The sequence below is a fragment of the Hoplias malabaricus genome, chromosome 15 (assembly GCF_029633855.1).
Source record: "Hoplias malabaricus isolate fHopMal1 chromosome 15, fHopMal1.hap1, whole genome shotgun sequence".
NCBI lineage: Eukaryota > Metazoa > Chordata > Actinopteri > Characiformes > Erythrinidae > Hoplias > Hoplias malabaricus.
Genome location: NC_089814.1, coordinates 8,834,721 through 8,856,781, shown reverse-complemented (window position 1 = coordinate 8,856,781; position 22,061 = coordinate 8,834,721). Strand labels below are relative to the sequence as shown.

At 42.3% G+C, this 22,061-nt stretch overlaps 1 protein-coding gene and 1 long non-coding RNA gene across 3 annotated transcripts; one reads left to right on the top strand and one right to left on the bottom strand.

The window, feature by feature from the left end:
- Positions 1–8,818: 8,818 nt before the first annotated feature.
- LOC136667960 (uncharacterized) lies at positions 8,819–14,015 on the bottom strand. Its single transcript, XR_010795452.1, has 4 exons — positions 13,888–14,015; positions 9,992–10,109; positions 9,846–9,896; positions 8,819–9,610 (listed from the first exon to the last, which is right to left on the bottom strand). It is a non-coding gene; the product is annotated as an uncharacterized lncRNA (long non-coding RNA).
- Positions 14,016–15,770: 1,755 nt separating this feature from the next.
- zgc:86839 (Cyclin-dependent kinases regulatory subunit 2-like) lies at positions 15,771–21,609 on the top strand. 2 transcript variants are annotated; one of them, XR_010795502.1, is made up of 4 exons: positions 15,771–15,996; positions 17,628–17,755; positions 19,992–20,487; positions 20,570–21,609. XR_010795502.1 is itself a non-coding variant. In XM_066646000.1 (3 exons), exons 1-3 carry the CDS (start codon positions 15,938–15,940, stop codon positions 20,033–20,035), a joined length of 231 nt encoding a protein of 76 aa, XP_066502097.1. In that variant the 5' UTR covers positions 15,771–15,937; the 3' UTR covers positions 20,036–21,609. The 2 variants fall into 2 exon arrangements, 1 of the variants encoding a protein (XP_066502097.1); XM_066646000.1 differs by having other exon boundaries at positions 19,992–21,609.
- The last annotated feature ends 452 nt before the right edge of the window (positions 21,610–22,061 follow it).

Below are 22,061 nucleotides of genomic sequence, written 5' to 3'. Positions count from 1 at the left end.
GAGGTAGGTGACTTCAGCTCTTCTCACTCTGACCTGAAACACCTGTTCATTCATTCATTCATTCAGTCAGTCATTCATTCAGTCATTGTCTGTAACCACTTGTCTAGTTCAGGGTCGTGGTCTTGTACATTCAGATCATTTTTATTTTATTTGTAGTAACCAGAGCAGAGCCCATCTGAGATGTCTGAGATGTTTGAAAGTCAAAGACTTTGGGAAGCTAAGGTTCATCAAAGGTTCATTAGTATTGTGTTTACATTTTTTGCTGTGCCTAATATCTTGTAATAATTATTTTATTTATTAAAATTAAGATTTGTCAAAGCAGAAATACCCCTGACCTCACCTTCACATAAGAAATGCCCCAAAATAAGAAACATTCTTGATCTTGGCAGTGTGGCGTCTGATTTTCTAGTAGTGTACTAACATTCAATTACAATTACTAGTATTTACCTGAGACAGTCATAAATACTCAGTGTGTCATTGTCACAATGCTGATGTATATATGTATGTATCTTTGTGAAGTTAGATGTATTTTCAAAGTCAGTTTTAATTCAAATGAAGACATTTACCAACAGGTCAGTATCTGTCATAAATAATGATTATCAGAATATTATCCAGTGGATGTTAACCACTCCAGTATATTTCTCCTGAACAAGCAGATGTAGGTGTATTTTTTTTAGACAGGAACAGAAATGGTCATATCATTCATATTTATGTGATTTATTTTTGTTTGTATTATTTTATTTTAATTTGTTTTATTTATATTTATTTTATTTATATTTTTTATTTTTATTATTTATTACTCAGTTTTCCCTGCAGTCACCACCACCTACACTCATCTGTCAGGACCCCCCCCCCCAATGTCACTCTACAGTCACAGAGTCAGCTCCTATTCACTGATGCCACTGTGTTATTTATTCTACACTAGCTACTATATTCATAAAGAAATACAGAAACAGCACTGTAAACTGCTGTAGGAGAATAGTATGTAGAATATATTAGGAACAGGGTTAAGGCTGATTTGTCAAGCTGAGGAGGTGTACATCAATGAAAGACAAATTACATTTAGTTTGTGTGTGAAAATTCACTGAAAATCACAGGAAAAACACTGATATGACATTTCACAATTTTTTTTTTGCCACTCGGGGACTGCCCATGTTCCTCATAATTTAGATCATAAGCCTAAAAGGACATGAGGATGTGATCAGGCCACACTTCATTTTTTTAAACTCCAGAGTAATATACATACACAACAATTACAATCACACTTAACACAATCTCCAAGTCAGTCAGAATGGACAGGTGGTGGGAGGTATTTTGATGACCAAGTTGGCTTCAGTAGGCAGTTCATCTTTACTATTTGAAATGATGACTGTGATTTATAAAGATCCCGAGTGAATCACACCTCTCCTCACAGCTGGTTGACAACAGATACAACACAGTCATGTGGTGTCACTCATGACCAGGGCTGAATGATTTGATGAGAATATCTCTTTAGGATTGTTTACCAATATGTAGAATGAAAAACATAAAGTCCAGGCGTATGAACATCTTTCTTTCTTTCTGTCATTTTTTTTCTTTCTTTCTTTCTTAATAGGATCCAGATGTGAAGACCTATAGGAGAAATGCAACAGGAAAGTAGAAGTGTGTCTTTACAAGCCAGTGGAAGTCAGAAGTGGAAATTCAGAACAAAATGCTTTCCTTATTGAACATTTTTGCTTGTTAAAAATAATAATTCTGAAATGTCAGGTCAGTTTACCAATCAGTAAGCCTTATAGTGTGAATTAATATCTGAATATAATTGATGATCAATTGATTCTAAGTTCTAAGTCTTTCTCACAGCTGAGGTACTTTCACACACGGAGCATCCTGAAGCCAAAATGGATCTCAGGCTGGTGATACTGAGTGGAGATGCTACCTATAACAGCTACGTATGTGGAACTATACTCAGGCATCATCACAGAGATGAGCTCATTAGTCCACGAAGAGGAAGCTGCTTAGAAGGGACCATTAGTGGAAGGCAAGTATCAGTCTTCAGAGCCCCGTCCTACTGGATGCAGCACTTAGCAAAGGGCTGGAGTTTTTCAAACAGAGTCAACTCCATCAGACACGAGATCGAGAACTGCACATCAACCCTGTTTCCTGGTCCTCACGCTTTTCTCTTAGTGATGCAAGCGGGTCACACTATGGGAAACGAGCATTATCTTCTAAAGGCCCTGACCTCAGTGTTCGGAGCTGAAGTTTTAGAATACACCATAGTGGTATTCATCCATTCAGAGGATTTGGAAGCTTCAAGCGCTGCTTCTCAGGACGAATGTGTACAAATGTGTAAAGGAAGGTTCTACCTTTTGGAAGACACTGATGAAAATGTAGAGACATTTCTCAAAAAACTTGAGACAATGACAAAGAAGAAAGAAAAAAAAAGCAGGTTTTTCGTTCAGCAGAATTATGAAAAGCTTGTGAAAACCTGCTTTGAATCATGGGAAAGTGCAAGACTTCATGCTCAGCAGAGCGAGGTAAACAAGCTCAGAGAAGAACTGCAAGAAATGAAAATAAAAGAGAATGAACTGAGGAGAAAACTGGATACATTTCATCAAACTGAGAGGGGTTTACAAAATGAGCTGGAAGCATGTAAACTCAGTGAGAGTGAACTACGAAGAGAGCTGGAAGCATCTAGACTCAGTGAGAGTGAACTACAAAGAGAGCTGGAAGCATGTAAACTCAGTGAGAGTGAACTACGAAGAGAGCTGGAAGCATCTAGACTCAGTGAGAGTGAACTACAAAGAGAGCTGGAAGCATCTAGACTCAGTGAGAGTGAACTACAAAGAGAGCTGGAAGCATCTAGACTCAGTGAGAGTGAACTACAAAGAAAGCTGGAAGCATCTAGACTCAGTGAGAGTGAACTACAAAGAAAGCTGGAAGCATCTAGACTCAGTGAGAGTGAACTACGAAGAGAGCTGGAAGCATCTAGACTCAGTGAGAGTGAACTACAAAGAGAGCTGGAAGCATCTAGACTCAGTGAGAGTGAACTACAAAGAGAGCTGGAAGCATCTAGACTCAGTGAGAGTGAACTACAAAGAAAGCTGGAAGCATCTAGACTCAGTGAGAGTGAACTACAAAGAAAGCTGGAAGCATCTAGACTCAGTGAGAGTGAACTACGAAGAGAGCTGGAAGCATGTAAACTCAGTGAGAGTGAACTACGAAGAGAGCTGGAAGCATGTAAACTCAGTGAGAGTGAACTACAAAGAGAGCTGGACTCATCTAGATCTCACAATGCAGCAGGTAGAAGGGAAGAAGAAAATCAACCCCCTGATTCAGCCAAAAAACGACGTGACAGCATAGACCTGCCACCATACAGTAAGTTAATTTACATTTTGTAAATAAACAACCAAATTATTAAATAAAATCGTATGATTTGGTATATAGTATGCAGTATTACTGAGTGTCTATAAGCTACAGTTGTTGAGTACATTTACTGAGTGGATACAATTTCTAAAATTATTCACTTTAAAGAAGCAATAAGCCATTTTTAAATTTGCTAAAAACAATAATGATCATTTAAGAGTAAAATGTTGAAAAAAAAATTCCTTGTGACCTTGTGGTTCCCTCAGTGCGGACGGTCATGTTTAATTTGGTTTTCTCTTACTCTTTATGTCATAGATCTAGCTGGAATACTCTTCACTACAGAGACGGTGTGTGAACCTTTGTGCAGAATCACTGATATACTCAGGCCACTAGGCGTCAGTATAATGACTTTTATAATTCATTCATTCATTCATTATCTGTAACCGCTTATCCAGTTCAGGGTCGAGCCTACCTGGAATCATTGGGCGCAGGCGAGAATACACCCTGGAGGGGGCGCCAGTCCTTCACAGGGCAACACAGACACACACACACACATTCACTCACACACTCACACCTACCGACACTTTTTTGGACTGTTGAGGAAACCGGAGCACCCGGAGGAAACCCACGCGGACACAGAGAGAACACACCAACTCCTCACAGACAGTCACCCGGAGCGGTAATCAAACCCACAACTCCCAGGCCCCTGGAGCTGTGTGACTACGACGCTACCTGCTGCACCACCGTGCCGCCCGACTTTTATAATGTGAAATAAAATCACAAGAAAAAAGACAGATAGACAGACAGATACCTTATAGATCCTGAGGGGAATTGGGCACAGATGAAAAGCGCTGATTGTTCCTTTATTTAAATAAGCAGTTCATTAATGAGGTTGTCTTTTGGGGACATGTGTTGAATGAGTTGTGTGTTGTGTTTTTTTTAATGAAGCTGATCTTAAATCCACTCTTTCTTTTTGTTTCTTTATGCACAGTGTAGGAGAAAGAGAAGAAGACACTATATGACATGGACACAGATTTTTCAGCTGAATGCAAAGAAGAACAGGGATAACACCAATATCTAAGCACTGTTCCTGTTTTAAAACACTGCAAATTCAGTCTCTGATGATGCCACAGCCATCTGTCACAAGACATTGCAAAGATCACAGAAAGTGGAGGACTAACTTCCCTTCCACCATCACTCAGCACAACACTGCGGGCGTCTGTTAGCTAACGCAATTAGCAGTTAGCGGTCTCCTCTAAGCATGTTTAGAACTACAAATGTAGTTCTTTCTTCTGTTGATTCTTGGCTTGTTATTTTAGTCACTGAAATATGCCACACTTCTCAAAATACCTTCATGACTTTATCACTTTGTCTAGAACCACATTACATATAAAGACTGTTTCAATTGTTGAAAACAATTTTCAATGTTGTGAAGAAGAAGATGATGATGAAGACTTATACGCCTTCAAGACACCTTTTTTACATTTTAAATAAAAAGGTTTCATTACAATGAGAACAATTGCATCAAACAAGCACCAGTGGACTGTTTGTTGAGAAGTTTTGACATCAACCCCCATATAGGTTGTTTTCTTTCTATATAAGGTAATGGTATAGTGTCTTGTTTACATTATTTCCTGCTCTGGGACTGAGGAAAGGAAAAAAGAATTATAGCTTCCTGCCTTCTTACTTTTCAGGCAAGGAGTTTACTACAAATACTTCATTCTCATGCAACAATAACCCATATGAATAAACAGTGAAACATTTCCTGGTGCTGCACTTAATATCATATGTGTATAAGATACACGTTAAGAGCTACTTTCCGTACCGAGGGGTTGGCAACACTGCTACTGGGAGACTGACCGCTGTGAAACCTATTCGTAAATCCCCGTACTAATCCCCCTTCCCCTGGTTTCCTGTGTTTAATGTTGTCATGTGATTGGATGAAATGTACGTCAATCAACAACTCAGCAAGGACCCTCAAAACGATTAGAAGGTTAATGCGCAATTTAGATTAAATTTTCTATGATTAAATGGTTATTTATATCATTATTTATCTGTTTTTGTTTATTCTCAATATTGAGTATAGCTTTTACAGTAATTAACGATTGTTTTTCCCTTCCTGGATCAGGGCCTTGTCGTGGCGGAAGGGCTTGTGTGATCTCATGACCTCCAGGGCTATGTTAGCTCCCAGTAGGCTCTCCCATGGCAAACAGGTCTGGAGTGAATATCCAGACAAACATGATCCAAAAGCATCCCTAGGAGTACACCCATTAAAATTCAGTGTACCCTGCCCGGGAGAGGTTTACCGGGACCTACCCCTGGAGCCAGGCCTGGGTAAACCTGGTTCTTGGTACATGGAACATAACTTCACTAGGGGGAAAGAGCTAGAGCTAGTGCGTGAGGTTGAGAGATACCAGCTAGATATAGTTGGGCTAACCTCTACACACAGTGTGGGCTCTGGAATCAAACTCCTCAACGGGGGTTGGTCTCTCTCCTACCCAGGAGCTGCACAAGGTGAGAGGCGCCAGGCGGGTGTGGAGATACTCACAAGTCCCCGGCTGGCACCTTTACAGCTGGAGTTTGTCCCAGTAAACGAGAGGGTCGCCTCAATGCGACTCCAGCGTGCAGAGAGGAAAACTTTAACTGTTGTGTGTGCGTATGCACCGAACAGCATTCTTGGAGGCAGTGAGTGGAGTCCTAGAAGGGATTCCATGCACTGACTCTATTGTTTTACTGGGGGACTTCAATGCTCACGTTGGCAATGACTGGGAAACCTGGAGAGGAGTGATTGGGAGGAACGGCCTCCTGATCTAAACCCGAGTGCTGTGATGTTGTTGGACTTCTGTGCTACTCATGGTTTGTCCATAACGAACACCATGTTTGAACACAAGGTTGCTCATAAGTGTACTTGGTACCAGAGCACTCTGGGCCAAAGGTCAATGATCGACTTTGTGGTTGTGTCTTCTGACCTGTCCTCCTGACCTGTCCGGATGGATTTCAACTCTCACCTCAGAGAGAACTTCTCACATGTTCCGGAGGAGGTAGGGGGAATGGAGTCTGAATGGACACTGTTCCGGACCTCCATCGTGGAAGTAGCTGCATGTAGCTGTGGTCAAAAGCTTGTCGGTGCCTGTTATGGCAGCAACCCAAGAACCCGTTGATGGACACTGGGGGTGAGGGAAGCTGTCAAGCGGAAGAAGGAGGCTTTTCGGGATTGGCTAGCTCGGGGAACTTCCGATTCTGCGGATGGTTACTGACAGGCGAAAAAGGCTGCAGCTGTGGCAATTGTTGAAGCAAAATCCAGAGCATGGGAGGAGTTTGGAGAGGCCATGGAGAATGACTTCTGGATGGCCTCAAGGAGGTTCTGGAAAACACTCCGACAGCTCAGGAGGTGGAGTGGGGACACTGTCCAAGCTGTGCTCAGCAAGGATGGTGAAACTCTGAACTCAACTGAGCGTATTGTTGGGCGTTGGAAGGAGCACATTGAGGAACTCCTTAACCCGAGAGAAATGCCTCCTGTTCAGGAGGTAGGGCCAGAAGTGTCTGGGGGGTCAGATTCCATTTCCTTGGCTGAAGTCACTGAGGTGGTGAAAGGCTTCGCAGTGACAAAACTCCAGGATTGGATGAGATTCGCCCAGAGTTACTGAAGGCACTCGATACTGTGGGGCTTCTTGGATGATACGCCTATACAATATTGCATGGACCTCTGGAATGGTGCCTTTGGATTGGCAAAACAGGGGTGGTGGTTCCTATTTTCAAAAAAGGGGACCAGAGAAAGTGTGCCAATTATCATGGCATTACACTTCTCAGCCTCCCAGGGAAAGTCTATGCCAAGATGCTGGAAAGGAGAATCTGTCCGATAGTGGAACCTAGGATTTTGGAAGAACAAGCCGGACTTTGTTCTGGCCATGGAACTATGGACCAACTCTGTAGTTTTTCTCAGATCATTGAGGGGCCGTGGGAATTTGCTACTCCACTCTACACATGCTTTGTGCATTTGGAGAAGGCATATGACCGTGTTCCCCGAGAGATTCTGTGGGAGGTGCTCCGGGAGTATGCTTTTAGTGGACAATGTTGTTCTTCTGGCTTCTTCGCACGGAGGCCTCCAGCGTTCACTTGAGCAGTTTGCAGCCGAGTTTGAAGCGGTCGGTATGCGGATCAGCACCTCCAAATCTGAGGCCATGGTTATCTCCCGGAAAGAGATGGCATGCTCCCTTCAGGTAAGGGGTGAGAACCTACCCCAAGTGAAGGAGTTCAAGGGATAATGAGATTGACCGTAGGATAGGTGCAGCATCTGCAGTAACTCTCACCTATGGTCATGAGCTCTGGGTAATGACCGAAAGAACAAGATCGCGGATACAAGTGGCCGAAATGAGCTTTCTCCGACGGGTTGCTGGGCGAACTATCCGTGATCAGGTGAGGAGCTCAGTGACTAGGGAGGAGCTCGGAGCAGAGTCGCTGCTCCTTTGCGTTGAGAGGAGTCAGTTGAGGTGGTTCGGGCATCTGATCAGGATGCCTCCTGGACACCTCCCACTGGAGGTATACCAGGCGCATCCAACTGGAAGGAGGCCCCATGGTACCATGGTAGACCCAGGACACGCTGGAGGGATTATATCTCCCGGCTGGCCTGGGAACTTCTTGGGGTCCCCCAGGAGGAATTGGTGGATGTTGCGAGGGACAGAGACATCTGGGCTTCTTTGCTCGCCCTGTTGCCACCGTGACCCTGAAATGGAAAAGCGGAAAAGAAGATGACGATGATGAATAGGATGAAAGGCACTTTTATTAAATACATTTGCCTTGTGTTTCAATTTCAAATTATATAATCTATTCAGTAATATATAAAAATTGTTATCTCTAATGAAGCTTTCTGTTCACTACAATGTAGTGAAGTTTCAAAATGATTAATTGTAAAGGAGGTTAATGTGTGATTAGCTCATGAATATACAACTACATTATTACTGGTGTCTATCCATCTATTTATGTATTTTATATTTTTATACGTACCTATGTGTAAACAATTGACACAAGTTCAACTAAACATGTTTATACTCTTTTTGTTAAAGAAACTGCCACTATATTTTACATTGGTTAGAAATTAGTCAACTTACTAGCAGCTGTTAACTTCATATAGATGTTTTCATTTTTATCAATTTATTATAATTAGAATTTCAAAATTATGAAGAAAATTCTACGTAAGATCCATCACAGCATCCACAGAGCATCCACTAACCCCCAAAAAGCAAGCCATTGGCAACAGTGGCAAGGAACAACACTGTCAGGAAAAAAACTTGGAAGGAATCAGACTTTAAGGGGGAGCCCATCCTCCATGAGCTGAAAAATAATCAAGAAAAAAAATAAATTCAATACCTGTTTAATTTCAGTAAGATTGTTGACATATTTACATATATACAACAGTAGTATATAGCTTTTGCAGATCTGCAGGTTTGTGGTTGAATAAACTTTCATGACATCATGGACCATGTTGCAGGATAGCTGAGTGGTGGTCGAAAACTGATTCACAACCAGGAGTTCCAATGCACCAGAAGTTTTATTTTCACCCAAGTACCAACAGTCAAAGAAAATCAACACTTAATATAGTATCTTATCAATCAAAATACTAAGGTCTGCATCCCCATCCAGCCAGCCGAAAAATGGCGGAGTTCCCCCTTAAATACCTTTAGGCTATAGGCCTGGCCCAAATACAGGTAAGTTTACAAATTGTAGGGTTTAACCATAACCTATCTTTCTTAATTCAATTAAAACCACTTTTAATACTCAATGCTGTTTTAACTAAACAAACCCTTATTTAAAACATTCATGCAATAACATAACAAACAAAAAATACAAGTAGGAAACTTGAGAGAACTCACACCCCTCTGCTTAATATGGAGGATGGTACAATCCTAACTTTAGCACACACTCAGGACTACATAACCCATCAACCCCCTGTGCCCGTGACTCACAGCAGGTCACCGGCATGCTGGAAGAAACCAGTCAGTCAAACTCATTTCAGACCCACATTGAAACTATTATTTCAGTTAAATATGCCCAGATAATGCTTACACAAAGTAGAAATCATCAACAAAATAAGTGTGCTGGACAGGCGCCACCATGATCACAGAGAGTTGAATAAAAAAGTCCTTAAAACCATATAAATTGTCTGTGCTTTTGTTCCTGGTTCTCTAAAATGTCCTCAGCATGAAACGGACGAGAGCTCCGTTACAGACCACCACTGGATAATTGGGACTATCAGTCTCCAAAGATGTATCTAAGGGTAAATCAGAAATAAAGCCAAAATAAATACGTAGTTTTGATACTAACTTAACATTATTAACTAAATATACTAAAATTGAAAAGGCTCTACTTTGCATTGCTCAGAGTTTTATACGTTTTTATAAATTATTTTTTACATAATATTTTAATTATTAAAATTCAAAAACCCAATGTACGAAACCAAATCATGCCAAAAGTTAATTTACAAAGTAACAGTTGTGGTTACTTACAGAGTTTGTGATCGTGTCATCATGACAGACATGTTGAAACAATGCTATGGACTTAAAACAACACAAAAAATTAAACAAATTAAATGTCTAAGGTGTACTAACATAATATGATTACAATGTGACACTCAAAATTTTATTTTACTTACTGTGAATAGAGGAAGACTGACTCTTAACTAACTTCAGGCAGTAAGCGTAGGTAACCCGTGAGGTTTGGTGTCATCTCTCTGGCGTAGATGAGAGACAACTGTAGAGCAGCAGGAGGACCTAGAACACACAAAAACAATTGTGTATATGACTGTAATAGTACTACAAATATAGGGTGACCAAACGTCCTCTTTTACCCGGACATGTCCTGTTTTTTAGACTTAAAAAAATGTCCGGGCGGAATTTCACAAACGTGCGGGATTTTGTTTTTCTAGAGTTTCCATAGAATTTTGAGAAGCGTTTTGTTCACAAACTAGTCCTGCCCAGAGTACTGACAAATCACACATTCCTGATTTTGTTGGCTCTTTCAAAATGTCCCAAAACAGGGCTCATAGTTTAGTAATTTTTTCATGGACTATTATACCTTTCAGCATTTTATCTCAAATGATAGTCAATGGAGAATAAACAGAAACATTGTGAGTTACAGCCAGCAGAACTGCTATAGCTGTGAACAATAGAGTAGAAAAACCTAACAGGTGAACTGGAGGTTTTAGTGAAGTCTGCTCAAAGCTCACTGTCCTTTTAAACATTGAGGTGCTCAGTTCAGATCCTCCATTACTCACCTATTTTAACACCCAGTGTAATATTCAGAAGAAAGATGTCTAACAGATCTGGGACTTTACAGATTTAAATACACACAGCTCCAGGGACCTGGAGGTTATGGGTTCGAGTCCTGCTCCAGGTGACTGTTTTAGAGGAGTGTGGTGTGTTCTCTCTGTGTCTGTGTGGGTTTCCTCCAGGTGACTGTCTGTAAGGAGTGTGGTGTGTTCTCCCTGTGTCTGCGTGGGTTTCCTCCGGGTGGCTGTCTGTGAGGAGTGTGGTGTGTTCTCTCTGTGTCTGCGTGGGTTTCCTCCGGGTTACTGTCTGTGAGGAGTGTGGTGTGTTCTCCCTGTGTCTGCGTGGGTTTCCTCCGGGTGACTGTCTGTGAGGAGTGTGGTGTGTTCTCCCTGTGTCTGCGTGGGTTTCCTCCGGGTGACTGTCTGTGAGGAGTGTGGTGTGCTCTCCCTGTGTCTGCGTGGGTTTCCTCCGGGTGACTGTCTGTGAGGAGTGTGGTGTGCTCTCCCTGTGTCTGCGTGGGTTTCCTCTGGGTGACTGTCTGTGAGGAGTGTGGTGTGTTCTCCCTGTGTCTGTGTGGGTTTCCTCCGGGTGACTGTCTGTGAGGAGTGTGGTGTGCTCTCCCTGTGTCTGCGTGGGTTTCCTCCGGGTGACTGTCTGGGAGGAGTGTGGTGTGTTCTCCCTGTGTCTGCGTGGGTTTCCTCTGGGTGACTGTCTGTGAGGAGGGTGGTGTGTTGTCCCTGTGTCTGCGTGGGTTTCCTCCGGGTGACTGTCTGTGAGGAGTGTGGTGTGTTCTCCCTGTGTCTGCGTGGGTTTCCTCCGGGTGACTGTCTGTGAGGAGTGTGGTGTGTTCTCCCTGTGTCTGCGTGGGTTTCCTCCGGGTGACTGTCTGTGAGGAGTGTGGTGTGTTCTCCCTGTGTCTGCGTGGGTTTCCTCCGGGTGACTGTCTGTGAGGAGTGTGGTGTGTTCTCCCTGTGTCTGTGTGGGTTTCCTCTGGGTGACTGTCTGTGAGGAGTGTGGTGTGTTCTCCCTGTGTCTGTGTGGGTTTTCTCCGAGTGACTGTCTGTGAGGAGTGTGGTGTGCTCTCCCTGTGTCTGCGTGGGTTTCCTCCGGGTGGCTGTCTGTGAGGAGTGTGGTGTGTTCTCCCTGTGTCTGCGTGGGTTTCCTCCGGGTGACTGTCTGTGAGGAGTGTGGTGTGTTCTCCCTGTGTCTGCGTGGGTTTCCTCCGGGTGACTGTCTGTGAGGAGTGTGGTGTGTTCTCCCTGTGTCTGCGTGGGTTTCCTCCGGGTGACTGTCTGTGAGGAGTGTGGTGTGTTCTCCCTGTGTCTGCGTGGGTTTCCTCCGGGTGACTGTCTGTGAGGAGTGTGGTGTGTTCACCCTGTGTCTGCGTGGGTTTCCTCCGGGTGACTGTCGGTGTGGAGTGTGGTGTGTTCTCCCTGTGTCTGCGTGGGTTTCCTCCAGGTGACTGTCTGTGAGGAGTGTGGTGTGTTCCCCCTGTGTCTGCGTGGGTTTCCTCCGCATGCTGCGGTTTCCTCCCACGGTCCAAAAACACACGTTGGTAGGTGTATTGGAGACTCAAACGTGTCCGTAGGTGTGAGTGAATGTGTGAGTGTGTGTCGTCCTGTGATGGACTTGCGCACCCTCCAGGGTGTCTTCCCACCTTGTTTCTTGTGAATCCGGGTAGGCACCGGACCCACCACTGCCCTGAACTAGATAAGGGCTGACAGGCAATGAATGAATGAAGGCAATCGTCTTTTTTTTTTTTTGTCAGTTAAAAGCTGAATTGCCTGCTGTTAATGTATAACTCATCTGATATACATACAGTCTGTCCATTCTGTTCTATGTGACAATTGCTGTATTTGTGCTTTTATTCCTTTGGTATATGTTTTTATCTACAGTAAGAAAAATGTGATGCTTCTGCTTCTTTTTTTTTCTAATTGTCAAATTAATAATGACATCAGACATCATATTAGTCATAATTGCTGCCAGTCATAACTGTCATACAGTGTGTATGTGTGGACACTGACTTGTCAGGCCATTCAAGGCCAGGAATACAAGACAGCGCAGTGTTTCTCTCTCTCTTCCCTCTCCCCTTAGTACAAACACATTGCTAGCCAGTGTAGGTGTCTGTCACATGACATAACTGCTCTGGGAATTTAGTGTTCTCCTCCATGCGTGTTGAGTTTCATTGGCGTTCAGCAAATTCAGTACAAATCTGGAAGTCGGTTTCACATGTCTCCCACATGATCTTCGCTTTCACGTGCTGGGGTTGTTATGTGTGACTGGGGAAGTCCTAGCTAATAGGGAGAGTCATGCTTATAATCAGGGAGGAAATTGTGCTCTGCCTCCAGGGCTGTGTACCTTTCTCTACATCCACATCTGCTTTGTCAGGAAAAAATACATCCAATATTAAAGTCCCCTTATTCTTAATCTTAAAATCAATATTGATAACAGATGCTGATCTGTGTGTTCATTTATTCATTGTCTGTAACCCTTATCCAGTTCAGGGTCGCAGTGGGTCCGTCTACCCTGAATCACCCTGGAGGGGGCGCCAGTCCTTCACAGGACAACACACACACTCACACCTACGGACAATTCTGAGTCTCCAATCCACCTACTAACGTGTGTTTTTGGAGTGTGGGGGGAAACTGGAGCACCCGGAGGAAACCCACGCGGACACAGAGAAAACACACTGATCTTTGTGTAAATGTCTTAATTTTGTATCTAAACTATATTCTGTATTAAACCAAATTCATAAAATTACACAAACCTGTGGACAGTTTCACACACTCTCCTAGTTACTCACACACTCAACCAGTCACACACACTCACCCAGTCACTCACACCTGTGGAACTAGCTATACTTTGCCTTTCAGAATGAATGATTGTTACTATGTTTAAGGAAACACATTTCCCACACGGTAAATTCCTGAAATTCATTTGCTTATATCCCGTTGCCAAAAGAAACTTCTCATTGGAGCTTTCTCCTGATCCAGGATTAAATTTTCATCACTGTATCATTACATTGGGAGTTAATTAAATTGGGTCATTTTTGTTGAATGGAATATAATAATGTTTTTAAATGTAATTTAGACATAAATACAACACAACTCATACTCTGCAGTAAAATTAATTAATTAATAAATATATCTCTAAAAATAATAGATTTTTATGAAACTGGATCCCTAGACCTCTCTGATGGGACAGTTTTGTCATCTAAAGTAATATTATCTGACTGTACAGGTGTTTCATGTCAGTGTCAAGTAGATCTGATGTCACCTACCTCCTGTGTGTTGTCTCCGTAGGATTATCACTACCCAGGACGACTGAGACATGTAACATATAAGAGTGTGAAGTGAGTATTAAAGAATTAATACTTAAGTCAGCAGGATTTTTCTGTGGTCATATTTTGGGCAACTGCCAGTTTATGAAAAGTTCCTCATTTTCAAAAAAGAAGTAACAACAAGTATATTTTTCAAAAGACAAAACAGCTCTCTTTCCCCTTGAAGCCGGTACCCTTTTAGTCAAGTCTGTTTGAAACTCATTTGCGTCCGTCTCCATCAGTCCGCCCGGTCCTGACAGGTGGCAGCTGTGGTGATGTTTTGCAGGCATTCGATTTCTTCCTCAGGTCGTCACATAATTATGTAGTTCTCTGAGTTTCAAATGAACCATTCTGCTGCTACAGTTTGCCGTGGGTACTCAGGGACAGCCTGTGTGAGCATTGGCTCTTTCTGATTGGAGCTGTGGTGTGTTTGGCATCTCAAACCTCATCAGTGTCTTCTATCTGCCGACTCATACCTTGCCAGAACATAATGTTTCTGGCCCTGTGTTTGCTCTTCTCTCCTCTAAAATGTCCTGTGTGTGCACTATAGCATTTTTTTCCAGAGCTTGTGATTGATTATAATATTTATAAGTGTAGTCTTACTAATGTGCAGTAATGTATAGACTTAAGTGTACAGCAATTTCTTAGTTTACATTAATCTTAAGTGTAATCTCACTGGGCCATTACAAAAAAATTCCACAGTAGAATTTCTTCATCTTCAGGACATCAATAGTCTGTTATATTGTGTCTTCAATGAGCCTTTCAGATTTTTGAGACACTTTGAACAAAGAGATAATATCCGCTAAAGGAAGCTAAACGTGTAGTTTATCCATGGTGTGGAAGTTGTGTTCGTATTTCGCCACCTAGCGGCGACAGGATGGAACTACTGCAGCATTTAAGGTGAAAATGAAAATCCAAATGAATCGATTGCTCATCCTTGGTGACCCGGATGTGACTCTGAATTTTTTGTAACTCGTATTTTGGAATCTGAATTTCGTCTCCCGAATTTGAGCAACTTCAAAATATATTGTTTGAATTTTTTTGAGCTTGAATTTTTTAAACTGAATTTATTAACCCTTAAATAATAACAGTGAAAACGTGTTCTTGAAAATTCACGAGTTCAATTCAAGAGCGATTATATTCATAATTTCAGTGCAAAAAAAAAATGTGCTACAAATTCAAAGGTGGTGATAGTTCAAAGTCTGATGAGACAGATTTGCTTCCACACTTATGGTCATTCACGTAGTAACGTTTTTAATGTGTTCTCAAAATATACCACACAAACATGGGCTTTACTTGACGATGACACAACTTTCCAGCATATAAGTATAGGCCCTGTCAACCCCACATCTATGAACTTGAAGCGACATGAGTAGAGAATGTGTGGTTCTGCCTGCCCTTACACAGTGATATAATGATCTGTCACTTAAGATCATTAATACGCAGAGTTTAATACAGAAATATTATAACAAATAAACACTGGTTACATTAATGTTTTATCAAGTACCACGTTAAAAGACGAATAAAATTTGCTTTCAAAATTTGTTATAACGTGGGCTAAAGTACATTAAGAACATTGGGGTGCGTCCCAAAGGCCTCCATGCTCCCTTTAATAGTGGACTTCAAAAGTCAGAATGTGGCTTTAACATCTTATTATTGCCTCGGTAGACACTCCCAAGCGTCATTCTGCACGGGCACTGAATCGTTTGTGCATTTTCTGGTTGTAAAAGCGATATCTCCGCGGAGTTGTTTAGTGCCCTACATAGTGGGAACTAAGCTAATTACGACGGAGCCCCCCGCGTCGCTCTTTCTTTCGCGGGTTGAGCCTCGACCAGTCATGGTTTCGCTTTAGTGTCACGTGAGTCCTCAGCGTCCAATCAGAGGAAGGACATTTTGTTTGAAGCGGACGTTCAAAAGCCGTGGCGTTCAGATTTCAGACGCTGTTTAAACTCACCGAAATTTATTTTGATTTTTGCATTAGTCTGAATAAAAGTTGTCGCTCGGTTTTGAAATGGCGCACAAACAAATCTACTACTCTGATAAATACAACGACGACCACTATGAGTACAGGTAAAGTGAAAAAAACAACGAGAATGAAGTTGTATTTCTTAAATTCCACCTTAAATTTAAGGTAGAACCAGAACTTCGAATAAGAAGGCGAGCTTTAGCTCTGCGGTGTAATATCCCTGTGTGGGTAGATTAGATCTGTGCCTTTTCTGACCGAATTAACGAACTGTGAGCCACTGTTTAATCCCGGTTTTGACAGTTGTCTCTGTTTTGTTTGTCGGGTTAGATAGTGTTAGCTAGCTAGGTTTGTTCGGGCCGTCCTGCATGGAGTCGACGAGTTTTTCTTTTAGGCTTACTATCGATAACTTACACCGACCAACCTCAACGTCACAATTACCTATTTTATTTTCACACTCACTGTCCATTCTCTCAGCTCCACTGACCAAACTGTAGCGCTTTGTAGTTCTACAGTTACACACTAGTCCATCCGTTGCTCTGCATACTTTTTAGGCCCACCCCGTCCTTCAATGGTCAGGACCACCACAGAGCAGTGACACTGACGTGGTGGTGGTGTGTTAGTGTGTGTTGTGCTGGTGTAGAGTGGATCAGACACAGCAGTGGCTGCTGGAGTTTTTAAACCCTGTGTCCACTCTCTGTCCACTCTGTGAGACACTCCTCCCTCGTTGGTCCACCTTGTAGATGTAGAGTCAGAGACAGTAGCTCATCTGTCGCTGCACAGTGTGTGTTAGTTGTGCTCTAGTCGTCCATCAGTGGACACTTGCTACTGGACCCTACTGCCAGAATAATTCGGGTTGGTGGATTGTTCAGTCCAGCATTGACGTCAAGCTGGTTTAAAACGTACCACCACACCAGTGTCTGCAGTGCTGAGAACGTTTACCTAAATAAAATCTACTGTCCACTCAAATAATGCCAGGTGGTCCTGACAATTGAATAACAGAGTAAGATATGCACAGCAACAGGTGGACTACACTCTCAAATGAGCTACACACTGCTAGCAATAGATGGACACGTTTGTGAGAGCTAACCGTGCAGCAGTGTGATGAGTTTTCTCAAGCCACAACTTCCTACCAGTCGCTGAAGAGTTGTGGGGGCATAAATGTGTAATTTCTGCAGAGCCAATGTGTGGGTTTTAGGCTTTTTCTCTCAGGAAGCTTTTTATTAATTTTTTTTTGTCTGGGACGCCTATAGGAGCTGTTAAACACAGTCATTTTATTTGGGAACAACTGCACTAGGCGGGTTCAGTGGGATGCCTTGCTGTTACTGAAGTTCACCTGTTTCAATAACACAATTGTCTCGCAGTGTGTGGGTTGGTAGGCTTCAGATTCCTTAATGGTATGTCCCATTTAAGGACAAATACTTTACTTTTATTAGACTTCTCTTAGCTACCTTAGTGTCAGAGAGGTCCAGCGCAGCACCAGTGTAACCTCAGACATTAATTCTGTGTTTGTTGATCAGTGACATTTAGAGTTGTAGATGTTTCTTTTTACCAGTCATTTACTGGATTTTGGATCTTAACATCTGAACTGTGTTAAAAGTATTTACATGACGAAACCTAACAATTTTGTGGCCTCTTTGTAAGGGCCTTTAATACTTTTTGTTGCACTGTTAGGCTGTGTGTTTACTGCATCTGCTGCTTTCTTCTAATCCTTGTGCTCTCTTCTTTTGCCTGTCAGACATGTTGTTTTGCCCCGAGAGTTGGCCAAACAGGTGCCCAAGTCTCACCTGATGTCTGAGGATGAGTGGAGAAGGCTGGGAGTGCAGCAGTCTCTCGGATGGGTGCATTATATGATTCATGAACCTGGTCAGTATCATGTGATAAAGCAGGGCTGCGAAAAGATGATCCACAAAGTTGGGCTTGGCCAGTTACAGAATATGCTCTCCATCAGACAATCAATGAAATTCTCTATTTTTCCTGAGATAAAAAGCATTCAGGAATTATGATCTCGGAGAATACTGATAGATCTATTTCTATCTGTAATCGGTAAATCTTTCTAGGTAGAGGAGTTATGGAGGAAAAGGAGGATTGAAAGGAAAAAAATGTTTGTATTTGTTTGTTTATATATGTACCAGTCTGTGTAGTTAAACACGATTAATCACTCTCGTTACATTTCTTCATATTTTACACAAATATTTAGAATGTGCTGTTTTATATTCAGTGCATTTAGGTATAAACAAGAGAGGACAAAATGAGCTTTATCATGATGAAAATATTAGTGTCAGATATTCGTTATCTTTAGCCCTTTTAGAACAGTGCTTTAAATCATTCTTCTCCTCTGACATCATATAGTGAAATACTGATCACTGTCATTTACTCTTACATACAGTTACAATACAGAGACACTCTGAAAAACTGCATCTCATACTTTTCTGCAGTGACCCAAAAACAGTGGAACAAACCTAAATGAGCAGAAAACATCACATTTTGGATGCTGCCAGCTGCCAGTTTAATAAACAGTCCAATGTGACGGGCTAATTTTTGAGGAAAGCGACACGTCATTTTACTTACCAACAGAATTAAATTAAGTCGATTTACATAAACTATTATACAATATTTTGTGTTGTGTTGATAGTAGACATGAACACACAGAATCTTATTTTATTCAGACACTGGTATGTTGAAATTCATTCTGGTCACATGCTTGGCCTGTTATGCATTTTTCAAAGAGGACAGTCAGTGTTCTGATGAGTTTTGCTTCCTGGTCAAAAGTGCTACCATATGGCGCTTTTCCTCTCCATAGAACCGACTCGACTCTTTTGCTTTTCCATGGGCCAAACCTGGTCTTGGTCCCTGGACCCGGGTACTTTTTCAGTCCCAGTTCACTCCAGGTTCCAACCGAGCTGAGTAGGCACTAAATGGTGACGTGTAAACCCTGCAGAGCACTGACTGACCACAGAAACCAATCAATCACCACGAAATGCAGAGCTCATTCAAATCCACCAGTTGTAAAATCTCTTAAATTACAGCAGCTTTCACGGGCTCACAACGGCAGCTCATAACTTTACCTCAAGGCGTTTTGAAGAGGTTTAGACGCTCCTCGGGCCGACGGCAGACACAAATTTCCAGTGAAAGCCGAACGTGCAACAAGTAACTGATCTGTGAGAACTGGGGGCGGAGCCATGTTCAATCCAAAAAGCAATAACACGCAAATACACAATGAGTAAACAGCGCCTTACTTTACCACCGCCTCAGTTTCGCGGGGGAGACCTGCCAGCATAAAAGTGACAAGCTTTAATCATGCCGAGTCGCGTAGAGCCGAAAAAACTGACACCGATAGTGTACGTTAATAGGTACAGCTGCCTAAATAAAACAGTAGATGGATATTATAATAGGCTAAAAATGCCATATTAGAAAGTGCTCCCAACAGAAGTATTAACAGTAGCCTAAGACTGTATAATGCACCTGAGGAAGACAATTTTATAATGAAAATATTGAAGATTGTGGATCTGAGCATGCACAGAACTGCTAAGTAGCTTTACCTGCCAAAACACAGGCTCCCCCTGGGGGAGCTCTCTGGTAGCTTCAGCAGAGACTCTGTATCTTCTGTTCACGTCTGTGATGTCTATGTATGGTTCCCCATTGTCACCCTTATGAACAGATCGTGTCGGGTCCTTTTAAAGTGCCCTCTACTGAGAATACAGATATTCAGTTGTGCACACAGCTTGTATAATCATACAATTGGGCTTAGAGAGGTATAAAATAAAATGGGACTCTCTGGTGCAGCTGCACACGAGCCTAGGGTCAAACTACACAATGCTAAACATGAACAGTGAGTGTTGTAAATTGTAACTGTACTTTTGAAATGAGTTGGAGTTGTGTTAGCGAGTCCGAATAAATCTTCCGTCCTCAGTTTCTGACTTCAGTAAAGTTCCTGTAGCCAAAAGCCTCCAAATCCTCACAAAAGTGTTCCAAAATCTAGTGTAAATTCTTCCTGGAGGAGTACTCTACCGGTTACTGCAGTGACGGGAGAGCAAACTTCCATCATTTCAGAGGAAATGGTCAAAAGATCTCCCCTAAAACTCCTGTGTTTTTCCTCCAGAGCCTCACATCCTGCTGTTTAGAAGACCCCTGCCGAAACAATGACGACGACGACCGTGGCCCTCATCTTCTGGAGCCTTCCTGTGGATTATTGTGGTATTCAGTGAATACTCGCGACCTTAAGTGTACGGCTTCCTGTGCATGAGCTGGATTTTTCTCAGCGATTCGCTCAGTCAGAAAACAGAGAGACGATGGAGTTTAATAAAAAAAAAAAAAAAGAGTCTTTTAAAGGAACAAATCATGTCTGCCGTCTGATCAAATTGCCTAATTATGATGACGTAAAAGGATCTAGTGTTAAATAAAGGTTTTGCTGCATCTATAGCAATAATCTCCAAATCAGTGTTTTGTCTGAGGGGGACAAGAGATTTTTTTCTTTTCTTTTAAAAGCCACTGTAAACTCAAGCCTTTCAGTGTGTTTCAACCACAGAGTTCTCTGGACACGGCGCACCTTGGTGATATTTTCAGGAAAAGCAACCAAAGATGCATCCACATTAAATGTAAGGTTGTCCTGTTTTGAATCTCGGCAGAGCAGCTGCACATGTTTGTTTGTTTTTTTCACCTTCTCTCTCTCCCCCACAGTGAGTCAAATCTTTGCAGCAGTGGAGCATTCCTTCATTTTATCAACGAAACTACTTATGACTGACTTTTTGGAGCACTCATGAGATTGAAACCTGATTTGTCAGTGAAAGCCCCAGTGTTATACTCCATAGAGAACACTCATGTTTAGTGTAGGTTCTTGGATACGTGCAGGTAACCCACTGTCAGTGTGAAGTGACTGACTTCCACCTTAATCATGTTACAGTGTGTGTCTTCAGTCATAGCTCTGGGTTCTTAAGGGCTGTACAGGTTTAATCAGAGCCATGTTGGATTGAGAAATGCACTTGGGCTCTGCTCCCCACAGCTTCCAGAACCTCGACCCAGATGTGGAGGAGACTCATGTGTTGTGTTTTAACATTTATTTCTGAAACAATTAAGGTTCCTAAAAAAAATGCCTTAATCACGGCTGGGTTTCAGTTCGTTTGTGACGGTCTGGGTTTGTGAATCAGGAGTAGTTCCTATGTATTTTTCAAATAAAGTCGAATCCCTTTGATGTAGGATAACTCCACATCATCCAACATTTTTTTAAAAATGAAAGGTATTAACAGGTCGATTGTCCCTTTGTGTTTCTGTGTGCACCAGGTTTTGGAACAATTTTCTGTGAGGATTGGATTGAAGTTAACTGTTTAAGCTCAGATACAGACGCTGGAAGATTAGATCTGAATCTCAAACTCCGTTCTTATGCGTCCTGAAGGTTAAGGACGGCGCTCCACCACGGGAGAGAATGCGGTTCCACAGCCCCATACGCCACTAAAGTCAGGCTCATGTACAGCTGTGCAGTGGCATTTGTGATTCAGAACTAATCCTCCAACATCAGTACTCGGTGTTGCTATCAAATCCTACCAGCTATGTTCCAACACCGAGGCAGCAAAGTGAGGGGACAGTCTCGATTATTGATTATGTGGGTGTCACTGGGTGTAAATGTGGCATGAACTGGACTGTGGTTGCATTTCTAAGGAACACATTTAAAATTCCAATTCATTTTTCACAGTGTAAATCCAGCTTGTCTTGTACAATTTAATAAACACTTTTTCATATTGAATCTTTGGGTGGTGTGTGAAGTTATTCACATGTGTGAGTGTGAGAGAGGTGTGTGATGGACATTGTCCAGACACTGTTACCCTAACCAGGATGAAGCAGTTTCAGAAAGTGAATGAAAATCTGGGGCTAACCCCAATGGTGTAATCTCCTCTTTAACCAGAAGAGGGCGCCATTGATGAACATTGGCCTGTACCGTGTCGGAAAGAGAGAGAGTGAGGTGGCCTTTAGTGGGTTTGAGGTTGAAAGGCTGTTATTTACCTCAGTTGTGTCATTGTGCTGAACTCTTAACTGCTCTGAGTGAGGACTGTCCAGAGAAAGCAGGTTTATTTCTGCTGTAGAGTGGGGACATGGCTTTAAAATACACAGATCACTTGTGATAGTGTTTAAATGTGACTTATAAAGGGTGGTCCTGGGTGTCTCTGTCAAACGGCTT

What these genes read in the sequence shown, in the direction of transcription:
- zgc:86839 (XM_066646000.1), top strand. Translation starts at nt 15,938, where the DNA reads ATGGCGCACAAACAAATCTACTACTCTGATAAATACAACGACGACCAC. An exon ending in GACGACCACTATGAGTACAG is followed by an intron (nt 15,997 to 17,627) that starts GTAAAGTGAAAA and finishes TTTGCCTGTCAG; the next exon opens with ACATGTTGTTTTGCCCCGAG. An exon ending in TTATATGATTCATGAACCTG is followed by an intron (nt 17,756 to 19,991) that starts GTCAGTATCATG and finishes TTTTTCCTCCAG; the next exon opens with AGCCTCACATCCTGCTGTTT.